This window comes from Leucopleurus acutus (genome assembly GCF_964270905.1).
Source record: "Leucopleurus acutus genome assembly, chromosome: 8".
Taxonomy (NCBI): Eukaryota; Metazoa; Chordata; class Mammalia; order Artiodactyla; family Delphinidae; genus Leucopleurus; species Leucopleurus acutus.
In genome coordinates this window covers 86681958-86702153 of record NC_139151.1, presented here as the reverse complement: position 1 = coordinate 86702153, position 20196 = coordinate 86681958, and the positions used below count along the sequence as shown (strand labels likewise).

The window sequence follows — 20196 nt, the reverse complement described above, 5'->3', positions numbered from 1 at the left end:
AAAGATGCTGGAGAAATGTTGTGCATAAGGCTACATTAGTCCCATGACCTCAAGGCTCTATGTGTTCCCAAGGACCCCACTTTGGAGATGAAAAATAAATTCTATCTCCTTTTTGGATTCACAACAAACTCAAGGAGAAAGTGACCTACGAGCAAAGGCAAAGAGGAAAGGCACGCAACCCAATGGGCTGAGACAAATGCAAACTGGAGTCATTATAACATCTTTCTCTCTAAGCCAACCTTCCCTCCCATTAGCATCACTCCCAGTAGTCTGTGGTCTCCTAAGACAAAGACTCCAGAGTCTTAGCGCCAGAGAGGGATAGAGCTAGAGGGAACCTCAGGGGTCACATCAAATTCAGGTCTTTCATTTTATAAATGTTAAACTCAAGCCCAGAAGGTTCAAGACTTGCCTGAGTTTACATAACTAAGTAGCAGCAAAGCGAGGCTTGGAAGCCAGCGCTCTTGATTTAGATCTTTCTCTTTTATTTCTCAAATACAGCCACTCACTAAGTCCTCTCCAGTCCCCAAACCCACGTTTCCCCCACCTATTCTTTTCTCCCCACTGCTACTGTTCTAATCCAAGCCTAGAATCCTAGAACTTCAAGATCTTTCATGTGAATCACAGCAACGATATTCTAATCTTGTGGACCTTCGGGACTCTTCTCTCGATCTGAAGTCACTTCTCACTTGCCTCTAAAGTGATCCCCTGCTCACTGGGGTGGGCTGCACCATTTTGCCCCTGCTCTTTTCCCCTTGCCAGCATGTCCCATGCAGGGGCTGCTCTTTAGCCTTTGCCTTAGAATGAAGGAGAAGGGAGCAGAGCTAAAGCTGATCCACAGTGGACATGCAGTATGTGAGAGAAGTAAATGTTTGTTGTCACTGAGATTTCAGGGGCACTTACGTACCCATGCAGTTAGAACAGGGCCTTGCTCAAAGAAGGCACTCGGAAGATTTTTTTTTAACTGAATGAATGATCTCACTAATCCTCACAGTAATCTTATTTTAGATACTATTATCATCTTCCTATTGCAGATGAGAAAAGCAAGGCCTAAGGAATTTAGCAGGGCTAAATATAGCAGGGCTAGGGTTATATAGCTAGTAGGTGATGAGGCTGGAATTCAGACCCAGAACCTCTGACCCCAAAGCCCACATTCTTTAACCAGTGCATCACACTAATTCTGAGAACTCTTAAAACTGCTGGAGTCTAAAATACACATTCAGTTTTTAATTACGTATTATCTTAAAGCTGTCTGATTATTTCATATACTATATCATGCCTTGATATCCACAGGGAATTGATTCCAGGATGCCCCTCAGATACCAGAATCCATGATGTGCAAGTCCTTTATTTATATAAAATGGGGTAGTACACACATATAATCTTCTGACTATCCTTTGCCATTTCCCCCTGGTTGCAGGCAAAGATTCCCTCCTAAAGACTTCTTTACTGACTGATGATGGTTGATTCAGGACAAGAGCTCACCCTTTTTACTTCCAGTTCTCAGGGAGTCAGAAGGCTGGCTTGAGCACTCCTCACCTTGACTCAAGAGCTCCAGAGGCAAAGACTGAATTTTAAACAGCTTTCAGGTCTGATGGAGATATAACTTTTGAAGGAGTAGATCACTTCCTTCTTCCCAGATGTCAGCCCTATCACTCAAAGGCAGGGAGGAAGAGAAATGCCTTCTAGAAAGATTGTTTTAAGGGAAGAAAGAGGAAACAGTCAGGCCTCAGTTAGAAAAGCAAGAGTCAGCACAAAAAATCTGTTTATTTTGGGAACTATCTCAGGATGATACATTTGAGTTTGCACCCTGCTTTTCCAGACAGCAAGCAGCCTGCACTACTGCTGGCTCAGACAGGCCACTGTTCTCCAACCTCATCATGGACAAGGCACACAAGTCTGCAGCTGAAAGGGTGGCCACTGACATGAAAGCACCTCTGCAGCCCATCACTTGCCAAGGACAGGGAAAGAGCACTGCCCAAATCTCTCCACAGTCCTGAGTGCACAGTTTGCCCCATCCAAAGCTCTCACTGCTGCAGCCCTACCCTTCTCAGAAGGCTCAAACAGAGCAGACAGGGCATGTGTGCAGCTTTAAGTGAAAAGAGCAAAGAAACTAGCCTGGAATACTTAGATTAAAACCCTTCATTAGAGCAGGTGTACATGGGTGAACTTTTATTTTTTTTAATATTTATTTACTAAATTATCTATCTATCTACCTACCTACCTACCTCAGTGTAAGCCTACAGTGGTGATTTGAGAAGGCAGTAGAGAGAGTTGGCTAAGAATACAGACTCTACAGCCAGATGTCTTTGGTTCAAACCCTGGCGCTCTATCATTTACTGGCTATGTGATCTTGGGCAAATTATTTGGTCTTTCTGTGTTTAATATTCCTTTCCTGGAAAATGGGGATAGTAACAGCCTCTACCCCTATGGGGCTATTATAAGGATTAAATGAACTCATGACACGTAACACTCTTAGAAAAGTGCCTGGCACACAGTGAGACCTCAATCAGTGTTCGCTATTATGGCCATGATCATTATTATCTAAAGAAGAGCCAAGGATTCATGAGTCCTGGTCAATCATTTTCCAAGTCTGGAACACAGCAAAGTACTGCTCATGTATATAGTTATCAAATAGTGTAACAGACTTGCTGTGCCTACTACTGAGATAAAGAAAAACCAAGTACAGATGCTGCCATTCAGAAACTCACAGGCTGTTGGTGGATAACAAACGCAGATTCACAAATAACAGCTGCAGGTAAATGACCTGCACAAGGTGACAGACTGAGAATATAATCAAGTGAATCTAAGGTTTTCCTATTCCAAACGAGGGTTCTCTCTACAACTTTGAAAACAGGTTTTGCATAGCTATTTGTTTATTCAAAAATTAACTGAGTCCCTATGATGTTCTAGGCACTGACAGTACAGTGGTGAAAAAGACAAAGCTTTCACCCTCATAACATTTATTTTCTAGTGGGGAAGAAAGAAAATAATAAGTTAAATACATTTTCATGCAGTGACAAGTATATGCAGAAAACCAAAGCAGGTAAGGAAGGAATGAAGGTCTGAAGAGGCAACATTTCAGCAGAGGCCTAGATAACGTGAGAGAAGGAGCCATGTGAAGATCTGGGGATAAGCATCAGGTGGAAGGGAACCCAAGCACGAAGGCCCTGAAGTAGGAAGGAATGTGACCTCTGTCTGAAGGAGAGTAAGAAAGCTGCATAGCTGGAGTGAGCAGTGGGGTGAGCAGCAGATGTGAGGATGGTGGGAATCTCATCTTGTGTGACTTTATCGGTCCTCCTCCCCCCAGGTTACTCTGAAGCAAGTTCCAGACATGATATAATTCATACTGGAGCATTCTAAATAGAATAATTACATGACTTCCTTTGGATCCTAAAAGATCATTCTAGCATCTATGTGAATAATGGAATGGAGGGGTTATGGTGAGGGGAAGGATGAGTAACAGTGGCAATGAGGGAACGACAGTAGAACTCTTGGAGAGAAATTACGTGGCCCGGACCGGTATAGTGAGGGAGTGGAGGTGAGAAGTCCTTGGATTTGATGTATAGTTGAGGGTAAATCTGACAAAATTTGTTGATTAATTGGATTTGCAATGTGAAGAAAAGAGAGATATTGAGTATGACTCTTAGGTTATTGGCCTGAGACAAGATGATGCCATTTACTGCGAAGGAGAAGTCAAGGTCAGAAGCATGTTGGAGAAGGAGGAGAACGAGTTATGTTTTGAACAAAAGCAGCTATGAGAGCAAAGGCACAGGATGTATAACAAGAAGGCGTCACTCCAAGTCCTGACTCTTGCCACTCCTAGCTCTAGCTGGGCCACATTGGACAGGTCACTTACTCTCATTCAATTTCCTCATCTATGTAACATGGGGATAGCAAAACCACCTCTCAGGTTTGTTCAAATAAGGAAATGAGATGTCTGTGTACACCCTGTAAATTGTAAAGGTGCTGAATCAAGGGTAATCTTCTTGTTTCCTTTGTTATTGCTGATAAATATTTGTTTAAATGACCATACATGAACCTCAGGTTACAAACACAATTATGTCTTAACAAATAACATTATGAAAAGACAACTTTATATCATCCAGTTCTGTTTTGCTTGTTTAATGCTTATACTTTCTAAGGGTACAGAGCATCATTTGCATTTCTTATTTGCATACCTTACTATCATTCATGTTATCGCATTTGATCCTTAATATAGACAGAGTGGGTGCTACGGCCCCTAGATGACTGATGAGAAAACTGAGGGACAGAGAAGTACTATCAAAGGCCTGACATCCTAGTCTTACTGCCTTCCTCTCGTGGTCTGTAAGTCAGAATACTGCGATCCTGGCGTATAATCCACTTGGCATCAGGGCCTGGTCATATCAGGGAAATTCCTGACACACAGAATGCTGAGTACCTCCATGACCACTGGTAAAAAAAACAAACACAACTACTTAGATGCAGCACTTAACAGTTTGCAAAATACTTTTATATGTATTTTTTCTTAGTTCCCCCAACCTGTGGTAGGCATATGATAGCTATTAGATGTAAGAGGCACTGTCATGTAACAGAAGGATACGCCCACTTTACACACTGACTTAAAATAGGAAAAATGACATTTTTCTGTATTGCTTTGTATTTAGTAATGTTCCTCGTCACTGTCTGTTTCAGTCATTCATTCAACCAATATCTGAGGGTCTACTCCATACTAGGCAATGTGCTGGGTGCTTGGTATACACTGGAACTAAAACTTTTTTATTGTTAAAAAGTGACACAAATTATGTTATTAAGACGAAAAGAACAAAAAACTTATTTATGATGGCTATTTTATTTTTGAATGGAATCACGGACATCCAAGTTTCATTTTCATGTCAATTAAAAAAAAATATCCCAGTGGCCCTCTCTAGACTTTCTTTTGCCAGGAATGTGTACCAGTTTCAATTATTTGTACCTCTGATAGCTACACTCCCATTTGTATTAGACATAAATTACCTCAATAACAGTAGAGAAATGGTTCAGAAGACCTAGTTTTTTGGAGTACACAAGATTTCAACCTAAGAGATGTGGACTCTTACTATATATTGCCTTAAATTTCTTATACTCTCTTTCTAGATGGCAAATCATCAGCAGTAGGTCTCAACATGTAGTGGACAATGAGCCACATCCATTGAGGAACACTGTTTCTAAAGGATATTTATGTGATAGGGGTTAAAGGATCCTTATGGTCAATAAGTTTGGAAATGCTGGGTTAAACAAAGTAAATAAGTCTCTATCACAGGACTGCTCGAAGACTTTATTATACCATGGCACTTGTGGAACTCCAAGAGGTGGGTAAATAAGCAGCATTTGCCAGACTTATTGGACCACAGAACCCTAGTTTAAAAGACTAAGTCAACAACTCAATCAGTGTTCAGTCTAATATACCTGGGAAGGCTCTGCACTGGGGGATTTCCATTTATAACTGCACATGACATGCATCTTTTTAGTAGGGTGCTGATTCTTTAAGCTTGGGGAGAGCTGAGCAGACACAGAACAGATGTATGGCCCTGAAATGTGGAGGAGAGACCAATCACTATATAGTAAGCACCGTGAAAAAAGGGACCGTTTTTGGTTCTGATTTCTATGATAGTTGCAACACCTAGCGCTGCCTGGCACATAGCAGACATTGGAAATAATTTGTTAAATAAATGGCTAAATGGAATGAAACCTACAGAAATGAAAGGAGCTTATGTCAATTTCAGAATGAGTGGCTACATTGTTTTTCTGTCTTCAATGATTTTGATTTCCATATCTAGACTCCTAGTCAGTGCTTAATTTATTTTCTTAGAACAAGACTGAGAATTATTCCAACCGCCTTTTGCATCATGACCCTGCACTAATCTAATAAGAGAAAGGTTACATTGCTCTTTGTAGATGAACAGCACATTAATGAGATCTTCTTGAAATGATCCCACTTCCATTACGCAGACAAAATTACATTTTCCAGCATAATTATTGTGTCAGTCGAGCTCCCAAATTTTGATATTAATTGTTTCACTTGCAAAGGCAACATCAACTTATTAGTTTGTCAAACCTCTGGAAAATCAAGGGGAAGCTCATAGTTTTAAGTAGTGATTATCAACCTGTACTTCTCCTGCATTCTATCTTTTACACATTTTCCTGCTAGCCAGAAGGACCAGGCGAGTTTTATTCCCTGTATTAGGTTTTAACAGAAGAAGTAATGGGTTTCTTTAAAATGTGTTTTTAAATTACATACCACTTACACTCCTCAATCCTTACTTGAGACTCTAGACTACAAGTTCTTTGAGGGCATGGACCTTGAATGTTTTGTGGAAAACTGTATTCTGAGCACCAAAGACAATGCCTGGAACAAAGTATGTGATCTGTAAATACTGCTGAATGAGCACCATGCTTCTCCTTTCACTGAGACTCGCTGTTTTAAAGGAAAATCTTCCTCCCTCTCCTTCTCTCTTCCCCCACTTCTTTCCCCTCTCTCTCTCTCCCCCGCCAACTCTCTCTTTGTCTCTCTCTCATACACACACGTGTACATTACACATACACTCTGGAATACAGGGAGGTCTTGCTACACACTGTGGCATTTTTCCCATGAACAATACATAAAACATGGAAGTTTGGTGAAAATATATCATTAGAGGAGTTTTGGACAGTCACTTTGCATTGTGTAATGTCATCTCCTCTTCTAAGCCTTCACATGCCCTGAGCCACAGAACAAGTTAGGAAGAAATCCTGACTCACACTTATTCATCTGGTCAGAGCTTGAGACACAGGGCTAATCTGTGAACTATGAGTCTGACAGATCTCAAACACATGATAGGACATTCTCCAACACTGCTTATCTAGTAATATTTATTTTGTAGCTTACATTTATTCTACTAGAAAAAATATTATTTTCCTTTTTATTGTAAACTGTTTAATCTACTTAAGTCTGATATTATTCTAGATTGGGACCACGACTTCCCCACAGAGTAGTAGAGGTTTTATTTTAAAAACACAAATCAATAGGATAATAGGACTCAGTGTATTGACTTAGTAGCTCTGTTACCTTGGGCAAAGTGCTGAACATGTCTAAGTCTGATATGAGAATAATAACAGCACTGTCCTCCTAGGTGGCTGTAAGGCTTAAATGAGATAGATGATCCATGAGGAATGCTTAGCTTACGTTCACTATTGCAATCTCTGAGGGGCTGATAGACTACTAGCCGTGATGATCAAGGACCTAAACAAGTTCATCACCTCTGCAAGTCTTCTTTTATTTTCTTTCTAATATGCCACTCTCCCTCATTCCATCCACAGAAGCAGAAACTCACAATGGGTAGGCCTTGTGGGTCCTGTTTTACCTCCAAGCGTGAATTCTTCCTGCAGTTTGGATAGTGCTTCTGGCTCGGTAATGTCATTTAGGGTAGTCATTTATCTGGCCCCCTGCATTTCTTTTTACAGCGTATGTAACTTCCTCTTTCTTTATTTGGTTCCTTAAAGAGTCTTGATTGGCTGGGAACTCGACCCTTCATTTTCATTTATCAAAAATTCCTAACCAGAGGGGATGAGTGCTGAATCCCAGGGGCATGCTGGGCTGGAGCATCTGTGCCTGGCCTTTTTATCTATGCAGCTGGCTGGTAATTGCTAAGTTTTCCCTTCTGAAACAATTATCCCCCCATTTCTCTCCCCACCTCCACCCCACCCCCAGTTAATTATCAGTTCTAGAATTAAACTGCTTGCCTCTCCTGCTGTTGTCATGACAACAGTTGGCCTGCACCTGCCACTGGGTGAACAGTGGCTCTTTCAGAAGAGGTGATGGCAGTTGCCCGCTCCACAAAAGCCAGGGAGCAAACTAATGTTTACCTGTCTGGGGAGAGAAGTTCCTATTCATTCCACCTTAGGCATTTTCCTGGCAAGTTCCACCTCAACTTCTGTCTCATACAAACTGCTTGTTGGCACTCAATAAAGAAAATGAAAAAAATTTTTCTGATAAAAATGCCAAACCCCTGTTGGCTTGTCACAATTCCATCCATTAACTTTACTTATTCCCAGCCAAGATGTTGGAAGATGTGAATCTTCCATCTCCTGAGAAAGGCAGGGTAGTGTGGTGGTTGAAGGCACGGAATTTTAAGCCTGACAGATCTGGGTTCTAATCCTGGCTGACTTACTTTCTAACTGTGTGACCACGGCTTAGTCACTTAACTTCTTATAATATCAATTTCCTCATCTGTAAAAAGAAGATGAGAATAACTATATTTAACAGGTTTTTTAAGCTTTGAAATAATATACATAGGTCTAGCTCCTATTTTATGTTCGACACATAAGCAGGTATCACTATTAGAGCTGTTTAGCTGCTAACCCTGAACAACCCTGAAAGTCAGGGCAAAGTTGGCAGCTTGGTCAGTTTTAACTGGTTCTTGTCTGAGTGGCAATACCTGCGAGATGGAATAAGACTGCACACTGCCCCACAGCATCTGGACCAAGATGCATCTGGCAGCCAGGGACAGCTGAGAAATGCTTCTTTGCCTACCTTCTCTGTAATTGTCAGCCCCTCCCTCTCTGTACAGTTTTTCTCATGCTCAATCTCACTTCCCTTTAAACAGAATTGATAGAACCAGAGGGGAAGGAGACACGTACTCACCAAGGAAACAAAATGCTTTTCTGTTTTACAACCACATTACAACCTACAGGGAACAACTGGTAGTGGTGCTAAGGAGTGGGGGAATGAGGCACTTATGTAAGAAAGTGTTTTTCTTCCCTAAAACGTCTGCTTGTGGCTAAAGAAGTATTTTTTTTTATGACCCTATAACCACTCATAGGTAGGTCCTAGGTCCAAACAGGACAGGCCCTTGAATATTGGTCCTTGGCAAAGACCTCACCATTTAGGGTACCCCAGTTTTATCACAGCCTTTGGACACCTTTCTCAATGTTCTGAAACTACCTTCTTGCAGTTCTAATTTTAAAGAAACCTGCACTCAATGACTGTAAACTTCATACCATCTTGAAAAGAAAAAAGAAAAAACCTAAAACAAAACAAAAAAACACACCCGCTTCTGCTCCCAGCATCTGGTACAGACACATGCTGTGGGTTTCCGGGTAAAGAGGTGAATGCAGTTCAGCCACATGGAACTTACAAAAAAAGGAAGGCTCCTTGGAAGTTATTGGGGAAATGGAATTATTCACCTCTTGCCTGCCTCTCACTGACAGAAAGTGAGAAGGTGCTAGAGACCAGCACGTTTCTCCTAAAATGAAAAAGACACCACTAACAACATTTTGCCGTGGCTGCCACAGGTGAGGGAGGGCATAACCAATGACATCAAATTTAGTTATTCTTAAGACACACACTGGAGTTTTTTGACTTCCTAAAATCTATTATGCTTAGTGCCAGTCCAAAATGGCTACGAAGATAAACCAGGAAGAAGAGAACTAGGCTCCAACCAGGCTCTTCAGCACCAGATCTAACTCAGGGACAAATGTGACATCAATTTAATTCTTTGACTAGTTTCTAAGAAATATCTGTAGCCTTAAATCTATTTGGAAAATGTTGGTGCTTTAGTATTCCTTATCTCCATCAATTTAGAAGGAACTGGGTATCTACTCTCCAAATTTGATTGTAAGTTAGAGGAAGGCTGGAGCTGTCAAAACAAGGTATAAATAAGATAAAAATCAAACAATTTCCTTTTATAATTACTTTATCTCAGTTGCTTCCTTTTCCATATGAAAGAAGAAACCCAAAAGGAGAACACTTTTAATGCTTCATAAAATACTTGTCCTTTAAGTATAGTAAAATGTGCTGCTTGATGGAGAAACTGAGGCACAGAGAAAGCAAACAATTTACACATAACTCATGAGATGTGACTACCGGAAGAGATCCATAAGATTCAAAAGTCCATCCATTTCTTCTATGAATAGGACCATGCTGTAGTCAAGCGGTAAAGCCTAACAGGAAACGGTACAAACCTTTTGGTGCCTCAAATGGCACACAAGACCCTGTACAAGGGAGACTCAGCCTCCCTTGTCTCATCCCCTGCCAACAGTCTAGTCATGTAGCTCCTCACCATTCCCCATATAGCACATGCGTTTTCATTCCTCTGAGCCTTTAGAAATGCTGATCTCTGTGCTTGTATGGCCTTCCTACCCTTTGCATCTGCAAAACCCTACCCCTACACCCATCCTTCAAAGTCCAGCACAAATGCTATCTTTTCTGATTCTCTATCCTGAGTTAGTTGTATCCCATTCTACATCCAACATATTTATTATAGAGAATCTTTATACTGTAGTGGTTAAGAGCCCACATTCTCAAGTCAGCCTACTTGAATGTGAATACTGGCTCTACCACTTTTTAGCTGAGTGACCTCGTTAGCGTATGTATAACCTCTCTGCAACTCAGTTTTCTCATTTGGCTGAGAAATGAAGATAATGTATTAGCCACTTGTTAGGACTGTTGTGAGAAATAAAAAATGTTTAAAATACTTCGTGGTACATGGTTGGCAATCAATAAATGCTTCCTTATAGTAATTTATAATAATAATTATTATATTGTACTTAAATGTGAAATTAAAATTGTTTACTTAGTGCTCTCATTTGAACTAGACTTTGATATCTTTAAATGCAGGGACAAAGTCTTTTTCATCTTCGTATCTCTGAGGCCTAGCATGGGGCCTGGCAACACAGTAGACAATTGAAAATGAATGAAAAAATTCCTCTGCAATTTTTCTTGCTAAAGAGATTAGGAAACAGAGCTCCTAGAGGTAAATGTTATCCTGATAAGCTCTGAGGTCAAAGACATAAACAAGGTTAGCCTGTCAAGCATCATAACTACATATTGGATGGCAAACAAAAGTTGATTAGCATAAAACCACACCATGAAAAGTGACATCCAGGTCTCTTCCCACTGGGCCTTTTTTCTTAGCATTATGAAGCCAGAAAAGGCAGGCAGGTGTATGTCAGAATACAGGCTGCTCCTAGCTGGCATTTCCACTGTGAGGCAGATGAAATAAACTAGAGGTACCTCAGCTGACTTTTCCAGCTGTGAATGGATTCTCTGGTTATAGGCCAATATGCACAAAATAAAATAAAGTTGTGACTCTCGCAGGTAAATATCTGAAAATCAATTACTTTCAGAAGAAGGCTTGCTTTTATTATAGATAGGCAGTACAATGCATAGCATGGCTTCATCCTTCATCTGGGTGAGTAGAGGATAAATAATTCATATCAGCAGAGGAAAACAAAGTCAGCTCAGGCTCCATAAGAGGGAAATGTGACAGCTAAGAGACTCTCTGTACTGAAGACCAACTTAGATGTTGGAACCCCACTTCTGGATAACACACAGCCCTGACAGTTCCACTCTATGTCACAGGTATCAGAGATATTTTCTTTGGCTTCCAGCTAGGTTCTTCTGAAATGGAGATAATGTAAAAACAAAACCATACATTTGCAATCGGAGGACAAAAGAAACCTAAGCATATCACTGACTTAGACCCCTCTTATCTCTACAAACTAAGTCATCAGGAAGAGAAATGTCATATCTAAGAACATATATATGATTGTTATTTTAGAGGGGGGAAAAAGAGTACCTAGTATATAGCCCCAAGAAAATGTTTAAAGAAACAAAATTGAGAAATGTACAAAAAAAATCTACCAAATTACAGAACCTATAAGCAGATTCTTTTCATTTCATATTTAATACATGACTGTATTCCTCCACATATTTAATATATGACTGTATTCCTCCACTGTATTTATATCCCAAAAAACTGGGTGCAGAGTGGGGGAAAGAAAGGCTAGTATTTACAGGGAAGTAAAAACAGACTACAAAGAAGCAAGGAGGTTAAAGGACTTGCCCAAGGTCACACCGTTGGTCCCAGGTAAACCAAGGATAGAAGGTAGGTCTGCTGACTCTCCTTGAGCTCCTATTCCTTCAGAACTCATTGCCCATTTGATCAGAGAATCAGCATGGGTCAGATTCACACTGATCTCAGCAGGAGCTTTTTGCCTGAATAAGAACCAGCTCTAGAGATGAAAAGTTCTACCAAAATCTTAACTATGGCTGTTACTGTTAAAAAGCCTTTTTCTTCTTAGTTAAAAAAAATTCACAGAAAATCTCAATCGCAAATCAAAATTTAAAACAGACCTTGCTCCTCTGTCCTCTGAGCACAAGAGTTTAAGGGTCCTTCCCTCTCTGACTTCCTTCCACTACACAACAGCTCTAAGGCAGCAGAGCCCACTGCCACCCCCTCTCCGTGAACATACATTACTTCTCAGCAGGCTTCGGCAGGAGCACAGAAGGAGCCAATCTGCGAGGGCGCAAACACAACATCTCCCATAATAGCACGAGGAGACAGAAAATTGCTGCCAAAAGTGTAAACTGCTTTTTATTTGCTTGGAAAAAAAGAATCACTCTGGGCTTCAAAGACACCCTCTTCAAAGGTGACTCTACAGTGGTTAATATCCACGTTCCACATATTAGGACTTTTGCTCCTCCATACGCTCCAAGAAACCTTGTCATCTGTACGACTGTATCATGGGTGTGAAGAGTAACTACTGGATGGAGGGGCAACTGGCAGCTAATTCTGCAGGGTCAAAGGAAGGCTTGCTTACCTGTTCCCCCGGGAGTCTAAAAGCACCCCTTTGGCTGCTGACCCTCAGGGGACACTGTGTGAGGATGAGATGAAGAAATATCCCCTCATAATGACAGAGGCTAAGGAGAGGAGAGGTAGCGTGCAGCAAACAGACGCCACATCATTTCAACGTCAAAGCCAGTAAGAAGTCCTAGGTGAGAGGAACAAGACCAAAGTGATGCGCTGACAAGTGGGCGTGAATCCTCTTATTCATTCAGGGTCACAGAGAGAAGTGTGCTGGCCCCTCAGAGACAGGTGGTTGAAGGCATGAGCTCTGAAGCCAGACTAGATTCAAGTCCTAGCTCTGCTTCTACTAGCTGTGTGATCTAGGGCAAGTTAATCTTTCTGGGCATTCATTTCCTCATTTTACAAGTAGAATAATAACTACATCATTAGCTTTACATGAGGGTTAAAAGAGAATATATATAAAACACTGTACGTAGTAAAACTTAAACGGTAGCTTTGCCTATTATTGTTGTTAATTACAGGACAAATACACAATAAAAATCAGAACAAGGCACAGACATGACCAAAAGCACAAATACTTGGCCACCTCACGTCAAACAGCTTGGGAAGTCAAAACTGAAAACAAAAAAAAAAAGGCAGGGATACTCTAGCTGGTAGAATGGAGAAAAATACAGATCTATTATAGACAAATAATTTTCAAAAGGACAGGAATTTTCCTTTGTTCTGACCACCATGGAGAGCGGCTGGAATTCAATTCTCCCTGGACTTCTGTGCAGACAGCAGGGAAGTGGCTGTGTGGAAAGAATACTAGCAAAGGAGACACAGGCATGAAAATCCAAGCAGACCTGGAACGCAGGGTCTCCAGATTCATTTCTCTTCCATCCCCTGTGCAGGCAGACCCACATTCCTTCTGTCTTCCTTACACATCAAACTCTCATTTAACACCGTCAGCAATACAAAAGCCTTTGGAACAAAACTCTGGCTTACTGAGACAGTAAAGTGTATATCATAAATGAGAGAAATTTCAGATCAAAGGCAATCTGCCCTGAAGTGTTAATTGGAAGAAACTGCGCCAAATGGTAGTTCAGCACAAACTGAATGGAACCAACAAGTATGAATTTAAAGGGTAAAAGGAAAATTTGACTCATCGTTCCTCTTTCTGCCAAATTGGAACATGATTTTTTTCAAGTGCTCATTTTACCAATAAAGTCCCAGTCCAAGAGAATCCCTACTGACATCCACGGCAGCCTGGCTCGAGGGAGACAGCGTGACATCTTGGTTGCTAGTAAAGAAACTCTATACTTCACCACAATCTTGTCAAAAAGACAAGAAGGAATCTGCAATTTAACTCTGAAGCCAGTACCTCACACTGAATAGTATCTTTGAAGGGAGTTAATCTCTTCACAAGGTACCTGTATTCTTCTAATCAACATGACTCTGGCATGTAGCCATAAAGACAAGATGAACGTGTCCATCCTTATCAGGCTCTCCCAAGACAGAAATGCCATTTCTATCCTGTGGAGTCTGCTCGCTACATCTGCTAAGGTGTTTTCTTTATACTGGTCTTGTTTGAACTCTCTTTCTGAGGAAGAAAAGGTCTAGGGCTCTGCTTGGTCTGGATTTTAAGGAGCTGGAGCTAGAGCTAGTTTTGAGCAAAGAGGCAGAGTGCCAAGGAGATAATTTAAAGAGTTTATCTAAACCAAAGGTCTGTGTAAAATGGTGAGAACTTGGTCAATAGCTAGAGAAGATGTTGATATAAGCTCCCATCACTAGCCTAATCTAACTAGTCTCCCAGGCTCTGACCCACCTCCAATTCATTTCCCATTCTGCAGGCAGAGGAGACTTCCTAAATGCAAATCTACTCAGGTTAATCCATGTTTTAAATTATTTAATGCCCTCCCACACTCTGCGGGAGAGAGCTCAGATACCTGAAGGAGGCCTGTAAGGCCCTCAGTGATCTGGATTCTGCTTTCTTTCCTCCGCTCTTCTCTTGTCTGGAGCTATTACACAAGTTGTTTCCTATCCATAGGACAGCTCTATCTCTGCCTCTCCTTTGTCTGCCTTCTCATCCTTCAGACCTCCGTTTACACATAACCTTTTCTGGTGAGCTTCCCTTCCTAAAGCAGCCTAAACTTCACTTAATCATAGTACTTCCCCCAAAGTAGAAGTGCCCAGTTATATGCCTGTCTCTCCTACTAGACTCAGGATCCACAAGACAGGGACCATGTCTGTCTTAATTTTCATTATATGCCCAATATATAGCACAGGGTCTATACACTGGGTCATGAGAAAGGGAGGAAGGGAGGAAAGAAATGAACCACAACATAAAGGGAGCCTGTTCCTGAGAATGGGGGGAGGATGGAATTTAAAGGGATTCCCTGAAGCTCTGCAGGTTTAAAGCGGGATGCCTGTAGCTTTAGCCACAGAGGACAAGGAACAAGATCTAGGCTGAGAACTACAGTTCTCAAGGGAAGGAAGCAGCAGGAGATGAAGATGTGGAATAACATTTGGCACTAAGAGAGAGGCTCAGGATGTGGGGAGGGAGAAAGGAAAAAGAAGAAACTGTATTTGTTGATTTGTAAATAAAACCAAAGGGCCAAATCCTGGCTCCAGTAAGGTAACCTTGGACAACTCATTTAGCTTCTTTCAATGAGAAGCTTGAATTAGATAAGTGATTTTCTTTTCTTTTTTTTTTTTTTGCGGTACACGGGCCTCTCACTATTGTGGCCTCTCCCGTTGCGGAGCACAGGCTCTGGACGCGCAGGCTCAGTGGCCATGGCTCACGGGCCCAGCCGCTCCGCAGCATGTGGGATCTTCCCGGACCGGGGCACGAACCCGCGTCCCCTGCATCGGCAGGCGGGCTCTCAGCGACTGCGCCACCAGGGAAGCCCTAGATAAGTGATTTTCAAACTGAGTTCTCAGGAACCTAGGTTTCTGCAGCAGCCCCTCAGCGTCTATTGGAAGGAAGAGAGAAGTTTCACCAGTAGATGTGGCCCCAACTTTAACCAAACAAAAAAAAATGTTTTACATACATTGGAGTTCTACTTAAAGCCCATTTGAAAAAAAGTGTTTCTACTAAAACTAAAGTTTGAATAGCTGTGGCCTGGATGAATGTTCTGATACCTCCCAGACTTAACAGTCCTGGATCCTACATGACAGAGGGGACCCAACTGGACACTGCATTTTACTTTGTACAAATGCCCCTTGATTGTGTTCACAGCATAGCTATAGCATTTCCTAGAGCTTGTTCTCACTGCCTGAGCAGAAAGACAGCAAAGGTAAGTAAACTAAAGTCCAGGTTCACTACAAGCCTGAGGCAATGATAAAATGCACTTTTAAATTTCATGTGGTGAAACAGAAGCACAAAGAAACATTTTTTTTTTCCTAAACAAAGTTTTGTATACCTATGACCTCAGATTCACTGTATAGGTGTCTTGAGTCAGACCCAAGGATGTTACAGGTCAGAAATAAAGAATATTAAAACCAGAGTCCATTAAAAGAAAAAAAAAAAGGCAATCCAATTCCAATCAAGAAAGAACAATGCAAAAGTTTACCTATTCAGTCTACCTGATACCTAATTACCATTCAAATATAGTACCTACATGTCTCAACAAGGTATTCTGAATGTGCTACAGAATAAAGCAAAGTTACTGTCATTACATACTTTAAAGACTATCTTTATCTGAAGGTTACAGACAGGAAATGGCATAGATGGGGAGGGAGATGGGAATCTTACAAAGTAAGATCTTCAAAGCCCTGGAATAAGATGGAGATCCCTTTTCTGTGCTGTTCCTTGGCTGGTCATATTTCACGGGGCATTAGAAGGCCACAAATGTCACTCTACTTCAATTCTGAGAACAGACAAACAACAATAATGTGATCTTACCTAGGTCCTTCCTCGTCGCCCTGAAAGAAAGAGAAAGAAACAGCATAAGAAATCAGCATCAGTAGAGACTGATTTAGATTTCCTTCTTTTCCCTCTTCCCTCCCAACCCCAAAGCAAGGCTTGTACATTTATTGTAACAGAGACAAGCCAGTAGACATCTAAGGGCTAAGACAAGGGCTAATATAACCCAATGTTCACACCGCCCAGCAGAGATGAACTAATAATTTGCCCTTGTAAGCAGAGAAGTGAATGCATAGACCTAGGAGGCCTAAATAATAGCCTTGCCTTTTTATTTGTATGGCTGGCAGTATTTAGTTCTGAGCAAACTGACAGCCCAAAATAGCAGCAGGTCTTAAGCAAAAGCTGACCAGCTCCAAAAGCATCAAGCTGTTTCCCTAAAAGACTCACCTCTGCCTTGGCCTACCATTTTTTTTCTCCAAACAAGCATGCAGAAAAACTCTAATGTAGAGCACACTATGGTGCAAAAGGCTCCGAACTGGGACTCAGGAAATTGGAATTCTACTCCAAGCTCCATTATTTATTAGCTATGTGCTCTTGGGCAAGCTGATTAATTAATTAATCTGGACCTTGGTCTTCTCCTTTGTAAAAGGACAGTTCTGACATTTGATGATCCACATCATTCTTCAGCCAAACAAAGACTTTTTCCTTTTTCTCATTCACTCTTTACAAAAACAATGTGTGAGGGCAATTTTACCAGGTACTGTATTCTGTGAGCCTAACTTTATCAGTGATCACAGCAGATTTCTTTGAGCCTCTTTTTCGGACCAAACCAGATTTTTCAAATGACACTCAAGCCTTTTCCAAGGGACCTCACTCATCCTTTTGGTGACAGAGTATCTTTTACATCCTCCTCTTTAGTCATTCAGGATTGGTTTCAATAGACTGTATCTCCTAGTTGGAGATAACTCCCCAGACAACTTATTTGATTGATGGATGGACTGATTGGATGATTCTATAGGTAAGGTATAAAGGAGAATGAGCTCTGGAGTCAGATACTGGATTCAAATCTTGACTCCATTATTGCTTGCCGTGTTACCCTGGTCAAATTATTTTGCCTCTCTTAACTACAGTTTTCTAATTTGTAAAATATATAACACAGGATGAGTATGAGGATTAAGTGAAATAATGTGTACAAATGTCAAGCACAGTGCCTAAGATACAGAATGCACTTAATAAAGGTTATTATCAATATCACTAACAATTCAGTATGATTCATTAAGAAGCTATTACATGCGGGTGCTGAGAGTAAAAGATAAAAAACCCATAATGATCTATCCTTCTAGGAGCTCCCATTCCGGAGCAGGGGAAACAGACAGAAAATGAACTATGACTAAATGTCTTAAGGGTGCTACCAAAGACATAAACTGAATGCTGAGGAAGTGATAAACACTGCCTCTCCTGGAGAAGGGGGAGAAGGCTTTACAGAGAAGGTGACATATATACTGTCACTTGAGGGATAAGCAGGATTTTCCCAGGCCAACAGAAGATAAATGGGAAGAGCACTGGAGTAGCAAGAGCAAAGGCACAGCAGTTTAAAAAAATGTAGGTTTAAGGAATTCTGAGTTCTGTGAAACTAGAGTACGGGGATGTATACGTGTGTGTCTTGGGCAGGGGATGTGGAGGTGGCAGTGGTGTGGGGCTGAGGGGCTGGGAATGCAACAGAGGTAAAGGGAGATTGCCAGGGCACAGGCCTATAAAGGACCCTGGCAGCCAAGAAGGTGATTTGTAACAGATTATATTCAGTACACCGGAGGTTGGATAAAGGCATTTTTAGCAGACTGTTAAGAATTTGCAGTATTGGTAAGGGCGCTAATCATCTAATGAAAGAGAAGCGGGGCAGGTGGTGGAAGGAGGGGACATAAACCTCTGCAGTTTACTTGACTGGCATGTCTCATGGGAACTATAATCTAGTGAGAAAAATTCATATAATTTAAATTTAATATGAGTTACGTTAACTATCAATGACATAATTAAACCTCAACACAATTTTTAAATTATCTTTGGATTTTAAAACATAATTATCTAGGAGAACTGTATGGAAAAAAGTATCCGAACCTTCTTCCATGATTTACAGCCAAGTCCTCACAATCACATATCTTGGTACAATGGTTAAGAGACAGGCTTTCTGAGTTAGAGAAACATGGCTTCAAATTCTGGTTCGTCAATTCCAACAGTGAAGCTTTTGGCAATTTACTTAACTTTCCCAAGGTTCAGTTTCCTCATCTACACATGGAAATCCTAATTCTTACCTGACAGGGTGGCTATATGGATTAAAATAAGTGAGAAAATATGTATAAAACATTACATAAGTATCTAGCATAAGTGTTCAACAAATGGTGGTCATTACTGTACTTCCCTGAAATGTTAATTAATAACATTTCTAGGGAGAGTGGGGAAAAACAGAGAAGATGGAATACAAGACTTTGCTTTACATTCATCCATTTCTGCTGCTTATAGGTAAGTGGTTATTTTCAAAAATAATAATCACTATCACAAAGCATGGGGAAAACCAAGGTGAGAGTTTCACTTATGAATGAAAGAATATACACACATATAAGGCAATTCTGAACAGGTCAGCAGACATTCAGAGGATTGCTAATCTTGCTTGTAAAAGGTGTGCCCATACTCTCCTCACTACCTGAAATGCACATCCCTATTCTGAGATCCTAGTTAATTCCCATCCATCCTTTAAGGTCAAGCCTCACTCGGAAAATTTTCCTGACAGATTGAGTGGAGTAACCCTACTCTGTCCTCCACGTCTGTATAGGTCACATTTCTGGGCTAGTTCTTAAAGCAGAAAACTGACAATGATAGCACCATACAGTGTCTCCCTCTTTGGATTTCAGCTCCTTGAGAATAGAAACTTTATATTGTTCATCTCTTTATTCTCTACACCTAGCACAGCACAAGGCATATAGTAAATAATTATTCAAGAGAGGAAAGAAGAGAGGGCAAGATATAAATAGGATTTAAGATTAATTTCTACCCCCATTACGAGTAAATTCTGATTTCAGAGAGTATTAGAACTGAAAGTCTGTTAAACAACAACTTCCATTTCAATGACTTGTTAGATTAAGCAATGCTCCCAGCTCCCTCTGTAAAATATCCTGAGTGCTCTTGGCTGTTAGGTTACACTCTATCTAGTACAACCTTCCATTTCTACTTCCACCAATGAAAATGTATGTTCACCAAGAATCAAACAAGTTTGCTCCTAAGCCTGCTTGTATCAATGGAACTTGTAATTATGATGACATGTTTTACTAAATAACAAAAAATGAGTGCAAGAGATAACTGTTGCTCCATGAGTTGTTGCTTCCATGAAAATTAAGTTGAATGCTTCCAGAGCAGTCAATAAAGATGAATTACTTAACAACTGCTGTCAATGTTGATGTAGGTGAGACACATGCAAAATATTAGAAAATATAAAGTATAAAAGTCTAACACCTCACACTGGTCAGAATGACCATCATTAAAAAGTCTACAAATAATAAATGCTGAAGAGGGTGTGGAGAAAAGGGAATCCTCCTACATTGTTGGTGGGGATATAAATTGGTACAGCCACTATGGAGAACAGTATGGAGGTTCCCTAAAAAACTAAAAATAGAGTTACTATATGATCTAACAAACCCACTCCTGGGCATACATCCAGAAAAGATGAAAATATTAATTCGAAAAGATATATGCACTCCAATGTTCACAGCA

At 40.8% G+C, this 20196-nt stretch overlaps 1 protein-coding gene across 2 annotated transcripts in view; it reads right to left on the bottom strand.

Annotated features, from left to right (window-relative positions):
* The window catches only part of TRIM44 (tripartite motif containing 44), a 114226-nt gene that overhangs the window by 35804 nt on the left and 58226 nt on the right, over nt 1–20196 (bottom strand). For both annotated transcript variants that reach the window (XR_014326383.1, XM_082844801.1), the window contains exon 4: nt 16474–16493. Coding sequence is in view for 1 of the 2 variants with exons in the window: in XM_082844801.1 (XP_082700927.1) it covers nt 16474–16493 (20 nt within the window). In the remaining variant the exon portion in view is untranslated. The remainder of the gene's footprint in view (nt 1–16473; nt 16494–20196) is intronic.